General features: G+C 43.5%; 1 protein-coding gene across 1 annotated transcript; it reads right to left on the bottom strand.

Annotated features, from left to right (window-relative positions):
- Positions 1 to 971: 971 nt before the first annotated feature.
- MAB21L3 (mab-21-like 3 (C. elegans)) lies at positions 972 to 23,990 on the bottom strand. The gene is made up of 7 exons (XM_012000826.1): positions 23,935 to 23,990; positions 23,118 to 23,373; positions 14,676 to 14,816; positions 11,396 to 11,687; positions 8,053 to 8,231; positions 7,360 to 7,554; positions 972 to 2,852 (listed from the first exon to the last, which is right to left on the bottom strand). Exons 2-7 carry the CDS (start codon positions 23,163 to 23,165, stop codon positions 2,619 to 2,621), a joined length of 1,089 nt encoding a protein of 362 aa, XP_011856216.1. The 5' UTR covers positions 23,166 to 23,373; positions 23,935 to 23,990; the 3' UTR covers positions 972 to 2,618.
- Positions 23,991 to 25,895: the final 1,905 nt, after the last annotated feature.

Below are 25,895 nucleotides of genomic sequence, written 5' to 3'. Positions count from 1 at the left end.
TGTGGCGCATGTCAGTTCCTCCCTCTCCACATACATACACACATATTACAGTCAATTTTCACTTTTTAGCATTCTGTGACTGTGTAGCTGTTTTAAAAGTTGCTTAAGATGGGTTTTTTTGTTTTGTTTTGTTGCTTTTTTTTTTTTTTTTGAGACAGAGTCTCGCTCTGTCTCCCGCGCTAGAGTGCAGTGGCGCCATCTCGGCTCACTACAAGCTCCGCCTCCCGGGTACAAGCGATTCTCCTGCCTCAGCCTCCCAAGTAGCTGGGATTACAGGTGCACACCACCATGCCTGTCTAATTTTTGCATTTTTAGCAGAGACGGGATTTCACCATGTTGGCCAGGCTGGTCTCGAACTCCTGGCCTCAAAGGATCCGCCCACTTAGGCCTCCCAAAGTGCTGGGATTACAGGCGTCAGCCACCCTGCCCGGCCAAGGTTAAATTTAAAAACTTATTACATTTGCCACCTTTTCAAAGATGATGTTTCTTAAGATACAAGAATATGAGAATTAAAATACAAGTTTTGATGATTTAACAAAATGCTAGTTTGTTCATCATTTCATATGCTCTTTTTTAATTTTTTATTTTTTTAGAGACAGGGTCTCCCTCCCGGTGACTCCATCACCCAGGCTGGAGTGCAGTGGTACAATCAAAGCTCACTGCAGCCTCAAACTCCTGGTCTCTATCCTCTCATCTCAGCCTCCTGAGCACCACATCTGGCTTATTTTTAAATTTTTTGTAAAGATGGGGTGTCAGTGTCTGGCTATGTTGCCCAGGCTGGTCTTGAATTCCTGGTCTCAAGTGACCCTCCTGTCTCAGCCTCCCACAGAGCTGGGATTACAGGCATGAGCCACTGCACCAGGCCTTTATGTTTTCAAAAATTGTAAACTCATTGTTGGTTTGGAAATACTTGTTTTCAATATTTTAAAAATCATTATTTGTTATGCGATAGCCTAGGGACCCCACCATTTGGTTACAGTACTTTTGAAAAATAATCATTTTTATTTTCAAATGTGAATTTTCATCAAAACAAAACCAGTAGCTCATGTTTTAGAAATTTATCTTTGGTATAGATATTTGGGCAAAAACATTCCAAAGTAATAAAGGAGCCCCTTGAGTTGAGAAGCATTACGTAAACGCCAGAAAAAAACCATTGATCTCACCGAGAACTCCTAGAAATCCTGATCAGTTGTGCTACACAGAATATGCTGCCTTGTGGGCCTCTGTGAAATTCCAAATGGGTGGCTCAAGAGCTCCTGGCTCACGTGTGAGTCCCCAGACCTTCTTCATGCAGTTACCAGAACAATTGTTTAAAATGCAGTCAGATGGTGATACTCCTCTGCTTCTGCAGAGGCCAAATGTCACACCTTTGATCTTAGAATAAAATACTGATTCCTTCCTGGCTTTACAAGGCCAGGTGCTCTGACTCATGCCAGCTCTGCCAGGCCTGCCTTTGGTCACTTTTCCTTCCCCTTCAGCTATTTGCATTTGCATCCTTTGGGGACCTTTCTGTGGACTCTACTTCAACATTCTGTTTATTTCCTTCGGAGCATTTGCTTCCATCTGTAATAACTGTGCATGTTTATCCGTTGTTCATTTCTTGTCTCCACCATTAGGCGGCATCCCCAGGGGGAGGTCCTCATCCACTTTGCTCTTTGCTGTGTTCCCGGTGCCTAATGAGCATTATTTGTCAATGAGTGAGTGAGTGAATGAAGTGAGCAAAGGAACACAGTGAGTGGTGACAGACACCTAAGGTCACTCCATGCAGATCATAGTACTAGGTTATTTACATAAATATATAAGGAAGTTCCATCCATGGCCTATGGCCTGGGAAGCAAAGAGAGGGCTGTGGTTGGGATCAGGCCAACAGCTGTGCTTTCATCTTTGACTTAAACTTGTCATCAAAACCACTCCCCTCCCTGCTTAGAGAATACCAGAGAAGCAGACAGAACCTCAGGAGCCACTGACCCACATGCTAAGGAAGCTGGAGGGCAGCAAGGAAGTACAGGCTCGCTAACTCAACAGGTGCAATTTTGCGTCAGTGCTGTGGGTACCGATCCAGGATGCAAACACCAGCTGCTCAACCAACCAGGAACACTTTGTGTTGATCCAATGTCTTCCCCTTGAAAAGGCGCCAGCACAGTCTCATAGACACACAGCCCTGCTCAGAGGTAGGCACGTTAACATTCCCATTTTACAAATGGCAGGAGAATGCACCCATGATCGGTGGGCTGGGCACAGTATTGGCCAGCAGGCTCATGTCTTCCAGGGGTTCCGTCTCCATCTTCACTGTGAGGCGATCAGAGCCTGAACAAGGGAAACTAAGTTCAGAACTGTCACCAGTTCCAAATCTGTGCCTGAGGAAGCCTGATGAGAGCCGTCTCCAGGAGAGGTAGCTAGGGTGGAAATGCTTGCTGGGCTCCAGGGAGGCCTGGGCCAGACAGCCTGGGGCACAGTTTCCTCCCTCCCTGCTGAAGTGTTACTGGTTTGATGTAATTTCCGCTGCCATTCATGGCCTTTCTCCTAGGCAGGATCCTGGCACCTGATTTAGGAACCATCCAAAGAACAAGGTTAAGCCAGAATAAAATGTCCAAGAGCCTCCCAGGCTGGGGCAGCCATCAGGGCGGGCTGATCTGGGGCTTCTTCAGGAAGGTGGCCAGTTTTTGGGCCACAGCGTCCAGTTCGATCGGATTGGTGCACTGAAAGAGGTTGCTGTTCCGGACGAAATAGTGTTTCAGGAAGTGCTGGCTCACGCACTTGTGCAATTTCCTCACCAGGCGCAGAAACGCTTTGCTGAAGACCTTCCAGTCTTTAAAGTGGGGATATTTCTCGCAGGTCCAAAAGAGCACAGTCTGTGGAAGGAAGAAGTGCTGTCAGACATTGTTTCAGGCAATTGAGGAGGATATCTTGGAAACAATTATTGAGTTTATGTGGCCTTGGAAGAAGGGAGAAAAGAGTTGCCTAGGCAGACTGGATCTACCACGAATTCACAATCCCCAACTTCAGGTGGGCCTTCAGTTTACAAGTTGGTCTCCCGCACCTCTTCCCTGATCTCCTCCAACATTTTCAGTGGTCACCACTCCAGACAATGTCTTTGCCTCCTACTTTATGAAGAAAATAGAACCCCTCATCCTCCCAAACCAGACAGATCTTGCCTACTGCAGCACCCTCCTTTCTTCCTCCCTGCTTCTGCCTCTTCTGCCTGTGGGGCTGATCCCTCCACAGGGTCCCGGATGCCATCTTCCAGGAACTGTATATGACGGATTACTCTCTTCCTCAACTGCTTTTCACAAGTTGAAAGCTCTCCTGCCACCCCAACGCCATGTCTGCCTCCTGCCCTCACTCTTCCCTCTGCAAATCCAGGTTTCCCCAGAGTCAGCTCTATAGTTTGTCGTCATTTCCTCTCCTCCCATTTCTCGCCTCAGTCTGCTCTAAGATGGATTCTTCTCTCATTAATCCTCAAAGGTTCCTGTCTTCAAGGCCCAGTGATCTCCGTGTTTCTAAATCCAACAGGCCTTTGTCAGCCTGCACCTTACCTGACCTTTCAGCAGACCTGGTTCTCTTGCCCACACCCTCCCTCCTGAGCCATCCTTCACTTGACTTCCAAGCAATCTACTCTCTGGGTTTTCTCCTAGCATTACAGCGCCTCTTTGGCAGGCTTCTACTCCTTGGCCTGCCTTTGAGAGGTAGAGTTTCTGGAGGCTCAGTTCTAGGCCCTCTTCTCCTCTCACTGTACATTCATTCCTCAGCTCTGTGTTCCCTCCACAATAGCAGCTCTAATTCTCACTACAAATGAATGACTTGCAAATTTGTGTCTCCAGCCCAGACTTCTCCTCTGACCTCCTTACCATGTATCTCTTGAGTATCTGAAAGTTATCTCAGTCCCAACATGTCCAAACTGAACCCCTGCTCTTCCTGCACAAACCTGATCTGCCTCCAGAGTTGCTTAACTAGCTAGTTGTGCAACATGCAAACCTAGGAGTCATCCTTCTCCCTTACCGCCCCCAGTCAAGTCCTGCAATCCTCTTGCCTGAGTATTTCTCGAGTCTACCCATTTACCTTCACCTCAAGTATTATTCTACCATCCCCCTCCACACTGCCTCCACATCTCACTGGACCTCTGCAGTAGCCATCTCATCAGCCCATCCCTGTTCTTGCCACCATCCAAACTATCACCATCCACACTGCTGCTAATATACATCTACTTCCCTTCTCATCTAAAATACTTTAAGCTCTTCCCATTGTTTGTTAGCTAAAAACATCATGCTTAACGTGGTGTGGTTTATAAGGTTTGGTCCCTGCCTTCCTTTCCAGACGTATCTTGACCCATATCCTCCCTTGCTCTCTTCATGTAGCCACATCAGCCGTTTCATGCTCCATTCTACCACAGGGCCTTTGCACTTCCTGCTTCAGCTGCATAGGACAAACTTCTTTCCCTTCTTTGTCCATCAGATCAAATTTCCCTAGTACAGCCACTGCACACTCTCTTAGCCATGTACTTCTCATAAGAAGCAGTGACAACTGTAGTAGTTTTTATATTTATGTGATTAATTGTATCATTTCCCCTACTGGATTATAAACTTTATGAGAACAGTGAATGATGCCTATTTTTATTCACTATTAAGCTATCCAGTACCCAGCAGAGGCTAGCCCATGAGAGGAAGTCAATAAACATTTATTGAATAAGTGAATTAATGAATTCATGTTATGGTTTAGATATTGATTATTTTTATACAGTCTTTATTTTTTAGAGCAGTTGTAAGTTCATAGCAACTATGTATTTAGATTATATGATTATGAATAAATGAGTTAGAGATAATTTCACGCAAGTGAAGATAACCTAGATACCAGAAAAAAATGTTAATTCCTCTTGTTAATTAAGCTTTTATCGTCCTAAGCAAACTGGGGCAGTTAAGCTCATTATAAGCAAGCCAATGTACTTTGAGTGGGTTTTAGGAATAAATAAGTCAATAAAAGATAAGCTTTTCCATCACATGAAACAGTCTTGGGGCATAGCCTTTCTGACAGTGTAAGAGAGTGTCAGACTTAAGGTGAGGCGAGGCTGAGTGCCACAGCTTCCTAATGCTGTTTTGCAACCCAGCCTCTTCCACTTTCCCCAGAATGAAGACTTGGCAAGGATCCAGCACACTCAAGTCATCATCTGGGATGGTGTCTAACACCACATTTGTCACCAGCCACATTCATTTCAAGGGTGAGGATGCCTAAATGGGAGATAATTCTGTCTGTGGACTAAGGATGGAAGACCAGAGAAAAAGGCAGTTAGCACTTTCTGTTTATCTTACTCCAGAAATAGCCCCCTTAAAAAAAATGCCCATCCTTGATGTTGCCCAATTCTATTGTGCCTTGCAGGTGGGTCAGGGAGGACTGAAACAGAGGATCCTTAAGGAGTTGCCTTAAAATCCACTAGGTGACTTAGGAACTATCAGAATAAAAGTCAGCCCTTGTGGGGAGTACAGATTTGCAAGCAGCTATGGGTTGGGAGATCCATGGTGGCCCCATTCAATCATGCCTGAAATATTCATGTCACTGAATGGTATTTCCATGCATCTTAATTGAGAGGTAATGAAGTCAATCGTTAAGGTTATGAGGTTTTGATATGAGATAGACTTGAGTTTGTGTCTCAGCTCTGCCTCTTCTAGTGTGGGCTGTATAAAGGAAAGCAAGAGAAGCTAAATCTACAGAACAAATCAAAGTATCTTCTGCAAGCACATGCCCTCCATCCAGGAGAATAGCCTATGTGTTTTTAGGGGAGTGTGCTTGGGACACGTTGAGAATATTGGAACTCCAGAGAAAAGCCCCAGTGCATGTGAATGAGATGTTAACAGATTCTTCCGCAAGTCAAAATGGATAGGTTATCAGAAAGGTAAGAAGGCGAAGCAAAGATTAGTGATTTTGTGCAAAAAAGAAGAGAAAAGTTGAGCAAGATGTGAAGCCACTCATTCATTTGCTCTACAAATATTTAATGTGCTACTATGTACAAAGCATTGGGAGAGATACTGGGGGTATTATTCATCCTTCTCCCAGGGAACAAGAGCACTGAGTAAGGTCAGCATGCTAGCTGGACAAGACCAATGTGGTGTCTGTCTTTCAAGAAGTTACTTTAGAGCAGACGGAGTAACATGGGGCAAGAAGAGAGCTTTGTCTATTGAATGAGAGGAGGAACAGGTATGTGAGGAAGGCACCTCACAGATAGGTGACTGCCCCAGGGACCTGTGCTTGCCTGAGTGGAAAGGCAGTCCATCCTTTCTGGGGCCAGAGAGGAGGGCTGAAGCTCCTAGACCCACACTAGCTAGGCTGGCTGGGGTGTCCCGCAAGAGTCTCCTACCTCCCTACCCCAGCAGGCTGCACAGAACTGCTACATGAGAGTCCACTTCACTCTGTGTGGTCCACAATTTGAGAAAGAGGGAGTCGAGAGGGTGGTCAAAGGCCCCCTTTCCAAGGAGGCCCCCCTAACTGCCCAGTCCAGGTCAGGCTCTGCTGCTCTGAGCCTTCACAGAGCCATGCTCCTCCCGTTCCAGTGCTTCCTCACTGTGTGATTGTACATGCACCCACTGGCTTGCCTTACCCATGTCTATCTCCCATGCTAGACCAGAAGTGACAGAGTGAGGAACCACATCTGTGTCTGTTCACCTTTGTGCCGGCAGGGGTTGAGCCCACAGCAGGTACTGGGGCAGGCCTCTGGCCCAGAGTAATCTCAATAGACACTTGCTGAATGAGTGAGTGAAGGCATGAATGGATGTTACTGTTGGGTTTAGGGCAAGGAGAGGCAGGTGCTGGCAGAGCAAGGGAAAATCCTTGCCTGGTGATTTGGACCCTAGAAAGAGGTGTGTGGCAGTACGTATGTGGTAACCTTTGTGTTGCATTTCCTGGTTCCCTCTGTGTTAGTGGGTCTGTGTGCATGAGGAGTTGTGCTTAGGCTGCAGTAGGTTCTAAGACTGGCACAAACATAAAGCCACCAAAGTGTGAGGCACAAATCACGTTTTGTAATTTATTTCTGAACCTCAGCAGGGTTTCTGGCACCTAGTGGGCACTCAGGTTGGTTTGGTGGTAGAATAAAAGTGAGAGGGGAGGAAAAGTGGGAGAGAAGAGAATTGGAAAAGGGAAGGAAGGGAGGAAATTTTACCCTGGACAGGGGTGTTGTGGACTCCCATATGGTGCTAGCTTACATATTTCCATAATAAGTAGGCATTTCTTGGATGGCCAATGTAGATACTAGAGCCTCATTTTTCACACATGCCAGCCCTACTGAGTGGCTCTGGCCAGGCCCTAAAGAGGCCACAGGGAGAATGATCTATCCAAAGCTGCCCCTGGGCCTTCTCCCACCTGCCCCACACTCACCTGCAGATGGTGGGACGTGATGACCGGCCTGTTCCCTGGGCACCAGACGTCCTCCTTCAGCTGCCTCATGACCTGAAAACACTTCCTACGGCAGCCCCCATCCTCATCCAGCTGTTCTAGCAACACCTGCTCAGCACGGAGGAAGCTCAGCTGCCAGTGATAATTTGAACAGGGCAACAAGTTAAACCCAAACGACTGGAAGAAAAAGAAAAACATTGGGAAATGAGAAGAACAACGCTCACTGGTGTAGAAAGCCATTTCTGAAGCAGTCTGCTGGTCTGGGGAACTTTTCACCAGGCAGACAGCACATCCTATGTGGGGATGAAAAGGGGATGTCAGGGAGACCACAAGCCACTTTGGGTATGAATAGTTAGAAGGTGGTACCCACTTCCTCTCCTGCAGCAGTTCTCCAACTTGAGCATGCATCAGAATCACATCACCCGGAGGGCTTCTTAAAACACATATTGCTGGGCCCTGTTCAAGGGTGTCATTCAGCAGGTCCAGAGTGGGGGCCCGGGAAGCTGCATTTCTAACAAGTTCTCATGTGACGCTGGTGCAGGGCCCACACTTTGAGAACTACTGATCTAGTGACACCTCAACTTTCCTTTGAAACTCTTTGGCAGTCGGTAATGCTGTGACTGGTTAAGCTGTTGGCACCACTGCTCTGGAGAGCTGGGTCCCGCCCACTGATACCTTGATGCACTCCACTCTCTCTTGGGAAGGCCAGCGCTGCAGACATCGAGGCCACCGGGCTTTCTCGGACCAGGTGGTGGGGATCTCCACCGCGGGGGCCAGCTCCAGTTCCACCTGATATGCAGATGTTTCCACAGCAATCCAAACTGCAGAGCGGTTTCCTAGCATGCTGACCTTACCTGATAGGAAATGACCAAATGGATAAGGAGAAGAGAAAGGCTTGCACATTACAAGCGTTCAAACAAGAAATTTGTGAGCAGTTGCTCTGATCAGCACCTTGCAACTGGTGTGACAACTTTCACAATGTCTGTAGCACATCAAGGATCACAATGTCTGTAGCAAGTCAAGGATCACAATGCCTGTAGCAGGTCAAGGTTGTGACATCAAAACCAGATGGTTAGTCACCTAGCCAGCGTCAGAGCATTACTAAGAAGTCTCATTGCTAGTGGGTTTTTCTTTCTCCCCCAATCCCAAGGCTTTTGTGGTACCTTTTCTTTTAAATTAATAGATTATTTTCAAGAGGCTCAACTGAAAGTAAAAGCCATAGAATAAAAAGAAAAAGTGTAGTACATGTGCTCCTTGACTTACGATGGGGTCACATCGCAATAAAGCTGAAAATATTGTAAGTTGAAAATGTATTAATACACCGAACCTACCAAACATCATAGCTTAGCCTAGCCTACCTTCAATGTGCTCAAAACACTTACATTAACTTAGAGTTGGACAAAATCATCTAACACAAAGCCTATTTTATAATAAAGTGTTGAATATCTCATGGAATTCATTGAATGGTTGTATGAGTACTCGAAGCACAGGTTCTACTAAACATGTATCATTTTTGCAACCTTGTAAAGTAAAAAAAATCATATGTTGAGCCATGGCAAGTTGGGGACTGTCTGTATTTGCTACTGTAAAATGAAACCTCACTATTTTTCTATATCCTTCTCCATTCTACCCAAATATCTAAATGTTGGTTTTTCAGAGTAATGCAAACATAGGGAAGGCTAATGCCATTTTTTTTTTCCTTCTTCACCTAGATGTTCTGACACTGGCTGGGGACAGTATCAGCCTCCTTATTTATTCATATGCCTTTGGTGAAATTTGGCTTCACCTGTCTTTTATCTAGGCCTCAGTCTCTTAGATGGTATTTGTTTTTACCATCCACTCAGCTAGCCGAGCCTCAGAGGTATCTATCATCAGAAACCCCTGTAACCACAAAATACATCAAAGCACATCACAGCCACTGTTTCAGAGGATTGAGTGATTTGAAAGAAGCCGCCATTGCCTCATTTTCCAACCAGGAAAAGAGAAGAAGAGAAAACTATGCATCTAGTAGTTTTCCAGCTCACATACTATAATTTCCTCATTTCCAATTTGCTCTTTCTTCTTTCAAAAGATACAGTTTTTGTTTGTTTGTTTGCCTTCATTGCAGATAAAGATAAGCAGTCTTGAATAGATCAGGATCTATTCATCCTTATTTGCTCATCCCAATTTTTGAAATAGATCAGAATCTATTATTTTGCATTTCCTTGCACAGAGAAGAAAATGGAAGCACGTTAATTGTGTTAGGCTTTTCAAAATGGAAACATTCCCTGGCCGAGGTGGGATAAAGGGCTTGTTGTCTGCATGTCATCAGAGCTGCCCAGACAGGAACATGACAACTGGCACTTTAGCATTATTTACTAAAAGCGTCTCATCAACCTTGCCCAGTCTGAATCTCTGCTTTGCACTTTCACTATGAATAATGTGGCACAGCATAAGAGGTGAGTCGATGCTGCAGCCAACCCACTGCCCGCCACCCTGCTCTGCACCTGGCTTTGCTTACGAGGTGTGCAACCTTCAGAAGTGACTTAATCTCTCTAAGTCTCAGTTTCCTCATCCCTAAAACAGGTAGGAAAAGAATTCTTACTGTATTGTGTGGTTATGAGGATTAAATTAACCCATGAAACTTACTCTACTTAGTAAAAAATCTATTAAACATAAATTATTACCATTATGGAAATTTTCAGAACTATTCTGTCTAGACAAGCAAATGTATGTACGAATACATCCTTTTATTTTCACACAGATGGAATCTCATATTATTTGGCAGTTTGGTTTTTCACTTAGCTATCTAGCCGATGCATTTTTCATAGCTCTGTATGTATGCATGGGCATATGCCTGTTCTTTTGTAAGGCTGCATAGTAGTCCAGTAGGCAGGGACAGCATAATTTAAGTTAGCCAGTTTTCCTTTATTAGCCATTTAGATTACTTCTATTTACTATTATAAAATCTATGGCGGAGAATATCCTGGTGCATATTTCTTTGTGTATTTGTAGAATATATTTGTAGAATTTAATTTGTAGAAATATATTTCTAGAACTGGAATTGTTGAATTGTCAAGTGAGCACATTATGAAAATAAAATATAGACAACTTTCTCTTTAAAAAGGAGACACCAATTTCCACTTCTAATAACAACACGAAAATACCCATTTCACCATGCCCACTTGACACTAAGCATGATCAAACTTTTCATTTCTTTTAACTTGTTAGGTATTTTAATGTACCCAACATGAGGTATATTCTAATATATGTTGAAATATACATTAGATGGAATGTCTTTTCTTATTTTTGCAAGCCATTTGTACTCTTTTTCTGTGATTCCTTTTTTTTTTTTTTTTTGATAATTATTTCTATTGGTCAGCTCATCTTTTTTCTTATTGGTTTATAAATTAAGAAAATTTGTATTTTCCTAATTATATAATTAAGAAAATTGGCCATTTCTTTCCAGTTTGAAATTCACCTTTTCACTTTGTGTGAACAAAAAGGGTGTGTGTGTGCGTGTGTGTGTGTGTGTGGGCATATGCTGTACAGTAGCTTAAGACTTTGTCAAATTTAGTCAGTTCTTTTGGCTCCTGGATTTTCTGTTTTGGTTCAAGTTAGTGGTTTCCAAATGTGGAATCTCAGCACACTGTGGTACTGCAGTCAGATGGAGGTGCTGCAGTAAAAATGTACTAATAAAGAAGACCTGGGGTTTGTGAATAATTTGCTTTTAAAACAAATATGCTTAAGTTTTTAAGCCTGGTTAAGATGCATAATCCACAGCATTTTATATCTATGCCAGCACAGTAACTTTCTCAAAGCCACAACACTATTTTGTTAGAATGAATTCCAACCTTCTGTGCATCAATGGCAGGGGAAAAAAGCTGATTCATCTTATTAAGATTAAATAAATGTGAAGAGCACATGATTATCTTCTCAAATGTAGGCTGTGAGCTGCAGGTAACACCCAAACAGAGGTTTTGTAGAGTGAAAGGGGAATGTCAGCAATTACCCTTGCACTTGTTCCTGATCAGCTCACCTGAGAGGTGACAGGTTCTAATTGCGTTTTCCACCAGCTTCCGGAACACCAGGAGGACCTTAGCGGGCACAATGTCTCCGTCGATGTTCACGTCTGTCTCATGCCACTGCCACAGGCTCTTCATAAACTGTTCCACCTCCAGCCACTGCTGCAGACCCTCAGGGTCCCGCAACGGGCAGGGCAGCCTGGTGCCCTGCAGGGTGTAGTACCGCCAGCGCTGCTCCCTGGCCTCCCTGTACCCAGCCAGGCCTTTTATTGGGACTGTGACAAGGAACTGACTGGGGGCCAAAACCTAGGGTCAGGAAAGGATTGAAAACAAGCATGAATTCACAGATTCGGGAGGTAACGGAAGTCCTGGGAGCCGACCTGTCTCGCCAGGCAGCTCTCTTAACCACTCCACCCTCAGCAGTGTGACCTGATACACAGAGACATAGACCTGGGTGTTACAAGTGGATTACCTCTTTGTTCTGCTACTGAATCACTGTAAATACTTTGGGCAAGTAAATTAGCTCGCTGAGTTTATTATCTTATGACTATACAAGTAAAGACAGTGAGCTAGACCAGGAACTCCAGAGGAGGCCTAAAGTTTGAGAAAGAAGAATGAGTATGCATTGAGTTCCCTGCAGTTGCGACACTGCAATTCTAATGCATTTGACAATTTCAACTTCACAATCACACAGTAAGGTGAGCTTTGTTGCCATTTTCCAGATGAGGAATCCAAGATGCAGAGGGGCTTGGAGATCTCCCCAGGGACACACAGCCAGTAAGTAGAAGAGTCAGAATTCGAGTTTAGGTCTTTGGACAGCTTGTTCAGTTATTATTTCTCTACCCTGGGCTGGCACTCAGCCAACAATGAATGACATGGAATGGTGAATGTTTTGACACAAATAAAAGGTAGGAAGTAACAGCAAGGGAGTTTAAAAGATTTTGTAAAATGTCTCCTATTTTTGGGTTGGGGGGGCCTGTACTGATGACCCATGGTCAGTGTTCATGACTAACCCTTCCAAAATCAAAGGCAAAATGAAAGCTTATTTGTTGAGACAATGTGAGCTGTTGAGATAATTCTAAGTTTAAAGAAAAAAAGCAAACAATCAGAATCCACCTAATCCCTTTCTCCAGGAACCAGTGAAGCAATGACTGGGGGAAAGCAGGCAGACCAGCAGCCAAGAGATAGAACAAGTGGGTAAACAGAGCAGCCAAAGGAGCCTGAACTCTGACCATGTCCCACTTCACAAACACCTTCAGCTGTGAGTCAGCTGCCTCCTCCTCAGGGAAAGCTCTGACCATGGAATTTGGTTAACTCTTGCCCAGGGCCAGTCATTGACCCATTGAGGGGTGAATGTCCTAATCAGCCCCAGCTGGATCTGCCTAACTCTAAGAAAACAATAGTTTGATGTTTTAGATGATGTATCCACATGACTTCTGGTACCCACAGAAAGGTAGCTGGATTTAAAAAGAGGAAAAAAACATCCAAAGTCCCTGGAATTTCAGATCTGTACATTATTTCAATTCACTTTCATGTGAATTCAAAAGCAGAACTATCATGTTGTTAGTCATGTAAGTGGTGCTTAGTAAATATTTGTTGAGCAGCCTGGGCAATATGACGAAATCCATCTCTACAAAATAAAAAAATTAAAATAAAATTAGCCAGGCATGGTGGCATTTGCACCTGTAGTCCCAGCTGCTCGGGTGACTGAGGTGGGAAATCACTTAAGCCTGGGAGGTTGAGGCTGCCGTAAGCCATGATCTCACCACTGCACTCCAGCCTGGGTGACAGAATGAGACCCTATCTTTAAAAAACCAACAAAAAAAACTTGTTGAATTTGATTTAAGTTAAAAGCAATTTTATATGCTATGCTGTAGCTATTTTTGAAACTTAATATGTAAGACATGACATATATAAATGCAAGATATATTTTAAGCTATGAATTCTAAGTAGGACCACGGAAGGAAATTTCCTTGGGTGTAGTGCTAAGAAAAGTAATGTAATATCTCTATTTCCAGTCCCTGTGACCAAGTTAGATTGGCCTGGGTGGGAGAGTTGGGCAAGTGATGCTCTAGCATTCCAGGATTCAATGTAGTTTTGTATTTTTCATCTTGGGATTAATTTCCTACAATCTGACTCTGTTTCAAAATCCACAAATCCCAGCATCTCTTGGGTGGTTCTTGCATCCACCAAACTTGAGATGTAATGGGCCAGCAATGGTCTTTTGCTCAGGTACTAATTCTTTTGCTCATTCATTTATTCATTCATTCCACATATGTTAAGTGTCTACCATGTGCCACACACCATGCTGGGTGCTAGGAGCAAAACAATCGGTAAACATGGTCCTTACAATCAAGGGATGTGCAGTCTGTTGTGAGAAATGGGCCACGAGTACATACAAATTTAACACAAAGTGAAAGAGGTATGTGGCATAATAAAAATCAAGATGAAGAATGATGGAGATTCAGAATGATTCAGAATCTCACTTCTCTCACCTCTAAAACTGAAATAACCAGAGTGTCTTTTCCACAAGGTGGTTTATAGGTTTATGTGAGGTCGTTTCTGTGTGTTCAGCTCTGCCCTCGCTACCGTGTTGCTTGAATGCTGGTGTTACCCATTGGCTTACACTGGGTGGGATTCCTCAGCAGGGAGAGGGGTTGCCAGTCTGCTCCTGCAGCTTCTCAGTGGCACCTCTTCTACTTTCTTCCTTCCCCATCTGCAACCCACAGACTATGACTTTCAATGGTCTTCTTATGGATGCCCTCAGTTCCCTCTACCACACCTCCAATCTCTTAAGTAGGTGCTTAATAAATGAATGTGTATTTAGCTGAGCTTTGATTGTGACAGCAGAATGTGCTTTGGAATCAAAAGCTTCTGTGTGAGTTCTGGCTTTAGTGCCTGATATGACTTGATCAAGTCATTTGACTTCTCTAAGCCTAGTTTTTCTCATCTAGGAATGTGGGGGCTCAAAGGAAATAACATCTATCTTTTTTCCTTTTTCTAAAGAGACAGAGTCTCACTGCATTGCCTAGGTTGGTCTCAAACTCTTGGCCTCAAGCAATCCTCCCAAGCCTTGGCCTCCCAAAGTGCTGGGATTATAGGCATAAGCCACACCACTGGCTGAAACGACATGTATAAAATGAGACTGTAAATAGTAAAAACTAAGAGTACCTGTGAAAACAAGAATTGTTATGAGTATTCTGAGTGAGGCAAGCATCTGTCACACACTGAGATTCACCTGCCCAAGTACCCTGGCTCTGTTGGTGGCACTTAGAGACAGTGAGACTTGCTTACCTTAATATTTTCATTGTATGTGTCAGAGTAAGGCACAGTTTGAAATCTAATGTCTTGGTTGCTGATGTTTGTGGTCAAATGATGAACGACTTTCTGCACCTCCTCCATAGCCTGGGAAATCTGCTGGCGCCTCAAGTCCACCTGGGTGTGAGAAGGACCAGCAAAGGTGGTTATTTCCTCTGTGGACCCCAAGGCACTGGCATAAGATAGTGAGGAGACAAGGGTACAGCGAGGGGTGACTGAGGGAGTTCAGCTCAAAAATTCTGCCTTCCCAAGACGCCGGGGAGATGGACTTAGGTCTGACTCCACTGAGAAGATATTGGTTGGTGCCTCAATGTTCTTTTCTGTAACAGATGCATTCATTTGATATTTATCTAGGACCTACTATGTAGCAGGTGCCAGGCCAGGTGCTGGGGACACAACAGTGATTAAGACAACAGTGAACAATGTAGATACTTGCCCACTAGCTGAAAATATAGGAATACATGTAGATATAATACATAATATATAATTATAATATATAATATCAATATTATAATATATAGCATCATACCTGATATTATACACACACAGACACACATATGTGTATGTATATATGTATTCCTGTGTATATATATGTGTGTGTGTGTGTATGTGTATGTATATGTGTCTGTGTCTGTGTATATGTTATAATATCAGGTATAAGTCCCAGGAAGAAAAATAAAATATGATAAGGGACTAGAGAATAAAGGGGCAGCTATTTTAGTTAGGGTGGACAATGGACAAAGAATACTTGTCTAAAGAGGTGACATTTGAGTGAGGCTGAAGACAGCTTAGGAGAGCAGATTCCATGCTCCTCCTCTGACGTAGGCAATGCTCTGAGGCTAGCAGCGAGGCCACTGTGGTTGGATCCAGCAAAAGGAAAGTGACAGGAGTTGAGTTAGGAAAGGAAAGCAGGGGCCAGATCATCACACAGGGTTTTGTGAACCATGGTGAGACTCTACCATGGTATCGTCATGCCTGCTGCCCATAGTGTGAATATTAAACTGCTTAACATGTATCAGCACCCAGCAGCCTGCTTCCCACTGATGTCATCAGTAAATGATGATTCTCTTTGCCTCTGTACTCACCCTTGCCTTCTGCTTCTAGACCCTTAAGAAAAGGCATGTTTCTGCTGAAAGATAGTTACCACAGCGAGTTAGGAAGAATTGGGAAATTCTCATAGAAAACTGAACACTAATCAGATACTTAAAGTTTAGGGAAATAGATGTTTGTGGGAAACACAAAGGAACTTTTAGTGAACTCCAGGAGAGACACAGAAAAATCCAAGTAAGAGACGGAAGGGTCTGCAAGATTTTTTCTGAAATGGAGGGGGCGCTTTGTCATCTTGCTCAGGAGGCACCCGCAAGCCGCTGTCATGACAGCGAGACTCTCCTTCAGAGGCTCCTTCAGCCAGGGGCCAATTTCAGGCAATATCTGATACATCGCAATCTAACACCCATCCATTAATCTTTATATTCTCTCCAAATTTGGTATAACGGTTGTTTCTACGTATTCTAGAGTCATTCTGAGATACCCATAAACTGATCACGACAGCCAGAAGAAAAAGCCCAAGTCAAAGAGATTCCTGTTTTCCTAAACTAAGTCATCAACTAGGCCAGTTACCTGAGATCTCACTCATACTTCCCATCAACCAGCAAGCCAACTTCATATGTTCACAGAATAAGAATGTGACTGTGCACCTACTGGTACACATGTTGTATAGCACACATAGGGTCAATTCATCAGTAAGTTTTTTTTTAACACATCCTCTGTGGTGGGCACCATCACATGCTGGAACACAGCAATGCACAAGATAGACGTGGTCATGCATTCACAGTAGTGAGGAAGACAAATTGTATAGAATATAAGTGTGGGGATGCTATTATGAGAAAAATAACAAATGACAAAAATAAAGGTTTTAGAAGTCCAAAATTAAGGGTCCTCTCCAGCACAGGACTTCCCCTCTGTGTTGTGATTCAATTCCACTCGAGTAATTTGAGTGGAGCATCCATTTTATGCTGGGCTCTGTGCACACATGTTGCCACGAGGTTTACAGATAACTTGACAAAGCAAGACAAATAACCTGGAAATTAAAATCACGGCAATCTAGTGCAAGGTAGAGGTTTGCACAGATGCTATGAATACATAGAAAAAGGACACTTCATCCAGTTTGGAGGGTGGGAGGCCTTCCTGGAGGCACAGTGTGTTGGAGTTGTATCTTGAAAGCTTACTAGGCGTTAGCTAGGAAAAAGGGGGCATGAAAGTTGTTCTAGAAAGAGAAAATAGCAGGTATTGAGCCAGGCATGAGGCGCACAAAGAGAGAATTTGTGCTCCTCATGCCTGTGCAATTGTTCCTGTGATATTTTTAGAACACAATTGCCTTAGAGGAGGTGGTGAAGTGGAAGAATAAACAGTGAGAGGTCCCGAAGGTAAAGGAAGAGTTTCAAGAACAAAGTCAACAGTAAGTGGCTAAGTTAAGACTCCCAAATGTCCATGGAGTCTGACAGCTAGAATAGGATGGCTGCATTGGGGGAACGCTGGGCACTAGCATTAATGGTGGGGGAGAGGTGGGCATTACTTGTGGATTAAGGGTTAATGGAAGACAACCAAGTGAAGACAGAGGTAAGCAACCCCTCCAAGAACTTTTTTTTTTTTTTTTTTAAGACGGAGTCTTGCTCTGCCACCAGGCTGGAGTGCAGTGGCGTGATCTTGGCTCACTGCAAACTCTGCCACCCGTGTTCAAGTGATTCTCCTGCCTCAGCCTCCTGAGTAGCTGGGACTACAGGCTCGCACCGCCACACCTGGCTAATTTTTGTATTTTTAGTAGAGATGGGGTTTCACCAGGTTAGCTAGGATGGTCTCGATCTCCTGACCTCGTGATCTGCCCACCTTGGCCTCCTAAAGTGCTGGAATTACAGGAGTGAGCCACCGCGCCCGGCCCCAAGAACTTTTACTATGGGGAAAACCAAAACAACAGGGATGGGAACAGTTTTGTTTTGTTTTTTCCTTACAAAATGACACACAGGCTTAAACATGTTTAAATGCTGAGAGAAAAGAGTCAGTGGTGAAAGAAGAGGTAGCAGAGAGCAAAAGCATTTGGTAAGGATTTCCCACCTGAAAGGAGTCATGCACATCTGGAAACCTGAGTGAGGAATTCATCTTGGTGTGGCAGAAGGAAAGAAGGGGAAAAGGGTGCATGCAGATACAGATAAAAGGGCAGGGGGCAGTGAAAATCAGAGAGATTTCCAGTCTGCTGTCTATGTTCTTTATAGAGCGGGAGACGTTAATGAGCTAAGAGTGAAGTGGAAGGCAAGAGATTTCAGGCGATAGACTGCTGTAATAGCTGCTATAAGGAATGAGAGATTGTTTAGGTACATGCATAAAGATAACCCGACAGTATCAAGACTTGGCTGAGGCTGGGTCCCTGAGGCTGTGGGATATCAGTAGGCTCAGTTGTGAGATCTTCTCCACCATCTCTTAGCCCTCCAAAGGTAAGAGTTGAGGTGCTAAGATTGGAGTTTGCTGGGCAAAAGCTGTAGAAAGATATAAAAGCAACAGAGGGTTTCAGTAGTGGGCTATATTTTCCAGCCTGAATAAAGAACAGATAAAGCTAGTGGTAGAACAGCGAACATTAACTAGATAGAACATTATAGGCAGAGTGGTTGAGAAATAGTATTCTCTAACAGTTAAGTTCTCAGAATGTGTTGAAGACCAAGACTAGCCTCCTGAATCTGCCAGCCCCGCTGATGTAATTCCATAGAACTTGAATGTTAGTAACATAGCAGTGACTATATATATTTTGTTTCCTGAGTTAATAAACTCATGAAAGATTCATCACCATCAAATCATTTTTAACTAATAGAAGCTTAACAGTGTGTGTGCATGTGTGTATGTACGTGTGTGTATGTATGCACATAACACATGTGAAGAGTAGCCTATTGGAAAAAGTACTTCATTGTAAATCTGTTCTACAAATTGTGCCCTCATTTGATGGCGAAATGAGGACACAAGCAGGACAAGATCACACTGAGCAGAACAAGGTCACACACTCCTGGAAAACAACTATAATCTCTCACTTGTTACACAGGTTATTAGCTCACCCTTATGACCTGTTTTGATTGCCAAAGGTGAAAGTCAGAGTAAGAGAATGCTTTCTGAGACCCAGAACCACAAATTCCAGTTTTAATTTTCTTCCTGCATCACTTCTGCTGCAACTTAGACTCAGGATCTTAGAAATGGAAGAGACCCCAGAAGCTGCCTTGTCTGGTGTGACTTTACGGAGGATCAGAGTGACAAGGTGCCTTTCCTAACATCACACTGGCAGTTAGAGGTAGAACTAGACAGGCTCTCCAACACTTCTTTCCATCACACTTTGCCACACCCTTAAGTACTGATGTATCAGCAGTACTGCCTACCCTTTATCCTCTTCCTGAACCTAAAAATGCCTTCAATTTAAAGTCAAGACTCACGAAATAAGGAGTCCTAAGTCTCCATGTATTTGGGCATCAGCAACTATTCCTGCATCTAACAAGCACGAAGCGTCATGCAGCAAGGGCCAGACAGTGATGCCCCTGCTGCGGGACCTGAGTGGAAGCCTCTTCCTCTAGGTGATGGGCAGCCCCATCCCTCCCACATCTCTGGCTACACTTCCTGCATACGTTCTTACCCACACAGCATCGCCGTGCTATTTGGTAGCCCCAGAAGTGATTTGTGCTGGGAGTTTCCAGGCTTAGTCCCAGACATCTCTTGTCACCCTCATGGTGTGACAACACAGAACCCCCAGACTGTTTCTCTCCACTTATTCTGGCCACACCCTGAACAGATACAGCAAGAAGTTCCTTTCAGGGTGTGGAAAAGCAGGCAGTGGGGCTTGGGGTAGCTGTACAGTGATCTAAAGAAGGAGGCTCTAACACAAGTAGAGACCCGTTGCAAGCCCAACCCTGGAATTCCTTTACTGCCTCTCAAACTTTAGGAAGCCAGCAAGATATCAGTTGCAGCCTCAAGGCAGCCTTGAGGCAACCTTGTCACCAAACTCAGTTCATGGCAAAACATGGAAACAAATGTTGTTTGGGCCTCGCTCTTCCAAGGCATGTCTCCATGCTGTCGCAGGTCCGTGTCCCATCCTGGGCCGCTTTCCCCTCCTCCTCCTTAACCACAGCATCAGGTTCATTGTTGCCCCACAAGTCATTTGCTGCTATTAATAGCTCAAGTTTGTGAATAGTTTACTGTTTCAAATACAAATTATGGGGATTCAAGGTTAGCCCCTATAATATCACTCTGACTCACTTGCATTCCGATACACTTCCTTGCGAGAGAGACAGAGTGGTGGTGCTAAGTAGTATGCCAGGAATGTCACACAGGCCTGGTCACACTCATGACCACACAGCCTATGTGTATGTCATTCCCAATGAGTGTTACTGAGAAGAAAAGGCTGAGGACTTCCTTCCAGAAAACAAGAAGTCAGACTCTAATTCCGGAATTTCATTAAATCAATCATCAGTTAGAAAAATTTCAACAAAACAAAAACAGGCACCATCTCTGTCTTTCAGGGGCTAATAATGTAAAGAAATGGAAAGTTAAATCCAGTGATAGATACACACGAGACCATAGGCTTTCCATCATCGTATCCCTTCCTTTTTAGACTAATCCTAATGTCGAAGGCTCATTTGTGCCTATCCATCATTCTTTAAGGTGGATGCTATGATTATTCCCATTTTATAGATGAGGAAACCAAAGCTCAGAACATTTAAATAATTTGCCTAGGTTCCCAAAGTTAGTAAGTTACAGAAAATATCCTTCCAAAGCCCATATTTCTAACCACTGCCCTATTCTGTCTCCCCAAAAGAAAAAGGTGACTGGGAATGAAACACACCTTGAATGTTTGAATGGGGTTCCCTTAGCCCAGAAGACCTTTCCTATACTTCTCCACTTATTAAAACCCTACACTTCCTCCAAGGCTTTGTCTCCACTCTTCTTTCTGTAAGACACCTTTCCCATCAGAACTAATGCACCTCTGTTCTCCTCCAGCAATCTGTTGAAATCTCTACTGCATCCCTTATGGTCTACCATGCATTATATTAAGCACTTGCCTGACTGCATGTGAAATTCCCTCCTTTTTCCTTTGGGGTTATGTACAAAATCTGCAGATGGGACAGGGCTATCCTAGAGACCAAAACCAAAATTTCTCTCTCATTTAGCAGGCCACATCTCAGGCCTTGGTCTACCCTCAAACCGTAGCACAGTATTTTGCACAAAGCAGGTGCTTAGTATGTGTTTGCAGAGATACAGAGGAGTTTAGCAGAGGACATTCGGCCTTTGGACTAAAAAAGACAAGGCTGAAACTTCAGAGCCCTCTCAATTCAGCTGTGTAACTTTGGACAAGTTATTTAATCTCCACAAGCCTCTGTTTCCTCCTCTGTAAAAACGGAGGCAATATGTACATCACATAGTTGTTGATTAGATTAAATGAGATCCTGTATGCGCCTTGACCTGTCACCTTCCACACCAATCTTGCCTTATCTTTAACGAACTCTAAAGATATTTGTGATCATATATGTGCAAGATACTCTGAATGTCGAAGGCAAGAAAGGCATGCAAGACACTGTTCTCCCCTCCAGAAACTTATAAAGAATGAAATGATATGACATGTAAGTTGCCAACCAAGATGATAATAGAAAAGTGTCAGGAGTTGATATACAAACTCATGATCAAATAAATGGTGCCAGTAATACTAATTATAATGGGAGTGAATATATGGGCAAAATCATTTTGTGCTGGGGTGTCAGGGACTCTTTCTTGAGAAAGTGGACTCTGAGTTTGAAGGATGAATATGAGCCAGAAAAGTGGCGAGGAGGAGCTAGGGCCCTTGGCCTGCTCAGGGCCCAGTTCTTGTTGGGCAGAAATGGAAGACTCAACCACCTACAGGAATGGAGTAGGGGACACACGTGAGAGAGGCAGCGGGGGCCAGGAGCAAGTGTCAGACACAGGAGTGATCAGCCTCCTGAGAACTGGCCAGCACATGCTCTGGCTAACAAACACTCAGCCCCAGCACACGGTTTCCGGGCAAGAAATTGGGACCTGTAGTTGCCAAATATTCTGATTTTTTTTTCCCCTGGAAAGACAGAAATATGGATTTCTATGCAAAATCTATTTTGAAATGTTTGTGAAAAACATTAGAAATAATCTACAGGCCAAACAAAATATGAGCACAAGCTGGATTCAACATGTCAAACACTATTTAGGATTTCTGCCATTGGAAATGCAGGGGGAGCAGAGGGTAGAAAGATAGAGCAGTTCAAGTTACTTGAACACCACACTAAAAATTTTGGAGTTTTTTCTTACAAAAAATACAGGACCCATGAAAAAAATGCCAGCCAATATCTCTTCCATTTAGAGTCCTCAAAGGGAGGAATAATGGGAAATCACTTTCTTTACTCTAGTTTTTATCATGCCAGGCTGTCCTGATTTATCTCTCTTAATGGTTTTGCCTAAGAAATATACTTTACTTATCACTATGATAATGATCTTTGCCTTTGTACTTGTAAAGGCCTGAAAACTACAGACCAGTGCCTACTTCTTAGTCAATTTAAATATTTTGGTTTTAACATTAACATCATGCCTTGGTAGGTTCATCTGTAAATGAAAAGGCTTAAACTAGATAATATTTAAGTTTCCTTCAAGTTCTAACATTTGACATGACCATCTAGACCATCTAGAAGAAATTAAGTTCTTAACTGATGTGTACTAAAAATGTAATAATATTTAAAAACCTAGTAGTTTCAGAGTTTTTAAAAAGCTTTGTTTTGATTTCATTAGCTCTTTTTCCATGACCCCATGAAGCTCCTATTATTATTCCCATTTTACAGAGAAGAAGGCCAAGGCTCAGGCAGGTTAAGTGACTCACGACCACGCGAGTGTCAGTGGCAGAGCTGGAGTTCCTCCCCCGTTCCCCAGATTCCAACTCTCCATTCTATACCCAACAAGTCTCCGGACACTGGACCCTCAAAGAGAAGTAAGGCTGAGATATGTTAAGTCCCCCAACATTGTTATGGGGGACAGTCTGTTTTCTGAGGAGCATTTTATGTATCTTTTAGAAACAGCCTGAGATCCTTTCTGGATGAAGGTTTGTTTGGAAGCAGTGTGAATGGTGAGGGGGTACATGAGGGAGACCCGGTCTGTCCTTACCTTATTCAGTGATGAAGGTTTGTTTGGAAGCAGTGTGAATGGGGAGGAGGTACATGGGAGAGACCCAGTCTGTCCTTACCTTATTCAATGATGATGGTTTGTTTGGAAGCAGTGTGAATGGTGAGGGGGTACATGGGAGAGACCCGGTCTGTCCTTACCTTATTCAGTGATGAAGGTTTGTTTGGAAGCAGTGTGAATGGGGAGGAGGTACATGGGGGAGACCCGGTCTGTCCTTACCTTATTCAGTAGGCAATCTTCTAAGCCTCCCACAGTAAGGGATTTCATGGCTTCTTGGTGAGTCCTGAGTAGAACAGCAACTTCCTGGTTTTTTTTTTTTCTCAATGGAGTGCAACACTTGTGAGTAAACAGCACTCCCAGTAATGTGAGTCTCTGGGTACTAAATTTTTCTGGAAGTGTGTAATGGACCAGAGACTTGCCTTCTGAACCCTTCACTCATGTTTTTATTTCCAAGTTGTGAAAATCCATCTGTCATCTTTTGGGAAATTAAAAAAAAAAAGAATTTAGAAAGAAGAGTTGATAAAATTGAATTTGAGTCCAACCTAATTATACCTTATTTAGCCACACTGACTGGTTCTTTGACCAGAGAGCAATTTTCCAAATTGTATTTCCCACCCAAGTACTTAAAAGTTCCACCCAAGTCAGAAATACCCTGTAGCTGGTTTCTCCTCACCTTTTATGCTCCTATCCCGACACTAGATGCACCGTGGAACTCAGTATCTTATATCTCCTCGTCCTTATCCTGTTGACAGTAAACACCCCTTGCTTTCCAATCCAGAAAATCCCACAGACTGATTTACCTTCTTTACAATAAACAAATACGAAACTGCCCAACAACCAGCCTGGCACCCATCATTATGCCCACAAACAAGTGATCAGGTCTTGTCAGTCAGAGCAGAGCACAACGGTTGGCATTTAGAAAAGCATGCACACACGTACACACAGGCACACACGTACACACAGGCACACACACGTACACAGAGTGCACACAGGCACACACCCACAGGAATGGCTGGTCAGGAATCCTTCTGCTCACCTGCTGACCTTTCAACGTAATTTCCCTCTTCCAACTCGAAAGCTGGCAGTAAAAATAAAGTCAGTGTAAACAGATCCCTTGAGAGTCGAGGGAACACTCACGTCTGGTTTTGCCAGCAAAACTTATGTTGGAAAACAGCTCAGGCAGTAAATTCCCAGCTGGGCTGGCCGGGGCTAGTTTTACTACAGAAAAAAAAAAAAAAAAAAAAAAAAAATTTCACAATGGTCTGATCTCCTTGAAGCTGGTAAACATCACAGAGTCTGCTATCAGATAATCTAAAGAAATTGCAGTCCTTCTGGGAGCACTGCTCACTTTTGAGCAATGTTCCAAAGGCAAGTGTTTCCAAGCCCACCTGTAAGTGCTGCCCACAAGGGCCACTCCATTATCTGGGGCCCCAGCATTTACATATCTTCCCATACTCTGCCCCAAGCAAAAGCCACATCAGAGCTCCCTAGCTGCTCTGTGCCCCACCCATGTCATTAGTTCCAGCTTTCAGTCCAGCTTCTACAGAACTCCTGCCAATGCACAGCCTGATATAAATATTGTAAAGCTACATCCTCTCCAATGACCCTCTGATAGCACCTCTCAAAACAGCCTTGATTTTCCATTTGCTTCTATATGTAATTCTAAATCTCCTTCTTTTGATATTAAGTGCTCCCAAATTTTTCAGAATCTTATTCCCTGGGCTTTTCTTATCATAGTAGTGCCAAACTATTTGTGTTTCACAGACGGCAAGAATTCTTTCTCCACCTCATTTTCAACATCACCAAAGTCCCACTGTTTCTCTCCTGTGCTCATTTTTGTTGTTACTTCTGCTTTCACTGTAATCATTAACTTGTGAGTCCCTCTCCTCCGGTAGGGTCTTTTCTAATGTTTGAGGGTTACCCCAGACACCTGTCATCAGATGCACAAACTTTCATCATTTTTGTACCTGTGACTGCCTTATCTTGATTGCTCCAGTATTGCAGCTGATCAAAATGTTATAACTGGAATATTCTCTTGCCCTAAGATCCAGAGACAATTGCCAGATGTGAGCAGGGAAAGCAGCCAACAGGGCCAACTGAGCAATTGGGAAACGAAGAAATAATCACATGCTCAGGGAAGCTACACAGTCCGATTTTACCGGGATGTCATATCCAGGGAATAGGTGTGTTGTGGGAGCACAACTCAGTTCCCTACTCCATGATATAGTTCCTTATGGACAAATACTCTGAAATACAGGGCAGTCCCACAAATACAGACTCTCTGACAGCTCCTGTCTGACAGTTTGATGAAGGCAAGCTTTTTTTAGATGTATATATCTGGGTAATTGGATATAGGATCCGCAAAAAGGGATCGAATTACAGTAAACCTAAGGCACTTGTATGCTAGGCCACTGAGGAAATTCAAAGTTAGCTCAAGTTCTCTTCCTTCCTCAGGAAATAAATATTCTCCTTTCTCGTGACTCACACCAAATGCAAGTACGGAAATGTAAATCTGCTTTGGCTCAGTTTCCATTGTGAAGACTAAGAACTTACTACAAGTTAGGTTAACAAGGCATTCAAAACCCTACGCTGTCAATCTGAGAAGTCTGGGGAGATAATGCTAGCCCTGGTTTACCAGCAGAAGTGTTTGTTACTGATTTACTTAGTGTCTGAGATTTTAATTGCAAGAAAGAGTAAGGTTAGTTTGATCCAAATCAACCTTACATACGCAAATTTGTTAAAGTTAGCCAGGGTTACAAACTCTGACTTTTTAAAAGATTTCCTGTAATCCCAGGATGACTCAGATTAAATCTGACAATGCAGAATACCAGACAGAGATAATCATCTGTGATGTGATGAAGTCCACAGTAGTGAACAACCTGAGGCAAGGGCCAGTCTATTCTGTATCTCCAGAGAAGCCTCAGGACCTAACACACAACTGACCCTCAATAAGCGTTACTGAATGTTTATTTGTTTGCATTAAACATTATGCAAAAT

Source organism: Mandrillus leucophaeus, unplaced genomic scaffold (genome assembly GCF_000951045.1).
Source record: "Mandrillus leucophaeus isolate KB7577 unplaced genomic scaffold, Mleu.le_1.0 Scaffold64, whole genome shotgun sequence".
Taxonomy (NCBI): Eukaryota; Metazoa; Chordata; class Mammalia; order Primates; family Cercopithecidae; genus Mandrillus; species Mandrillus leucophaeus.
The sequence above is the reverse complement of the archived record's forward strand: the minus strand, read 5'-3'. Positions and strand labels throughout refer to the sequence as shown.

Coding starts and splice junctions, on each gene's coding strand:
- MAB21L3 (XM_012000826.1), bottom strand. CDS start 23,165: ATGAAATCCCTTACTGTGGGAGGCTTAGAAGATTGCCTACTGAATAAG. Junction 11,688..14,675: donor CATACAATGAAAATATTAAG/GTAAGCAAGTCT, acceptor TCCTGACCCTAG/GTTTTGGCCCCCAGTCAGTT. Junction 8,232..11,395: donor TAGAACCTGTCACCTCTCAG/GTGAGCTGATCA, acceptor ATTTCCTATCAG/GTAAGGTCAGCATGCTAGGA.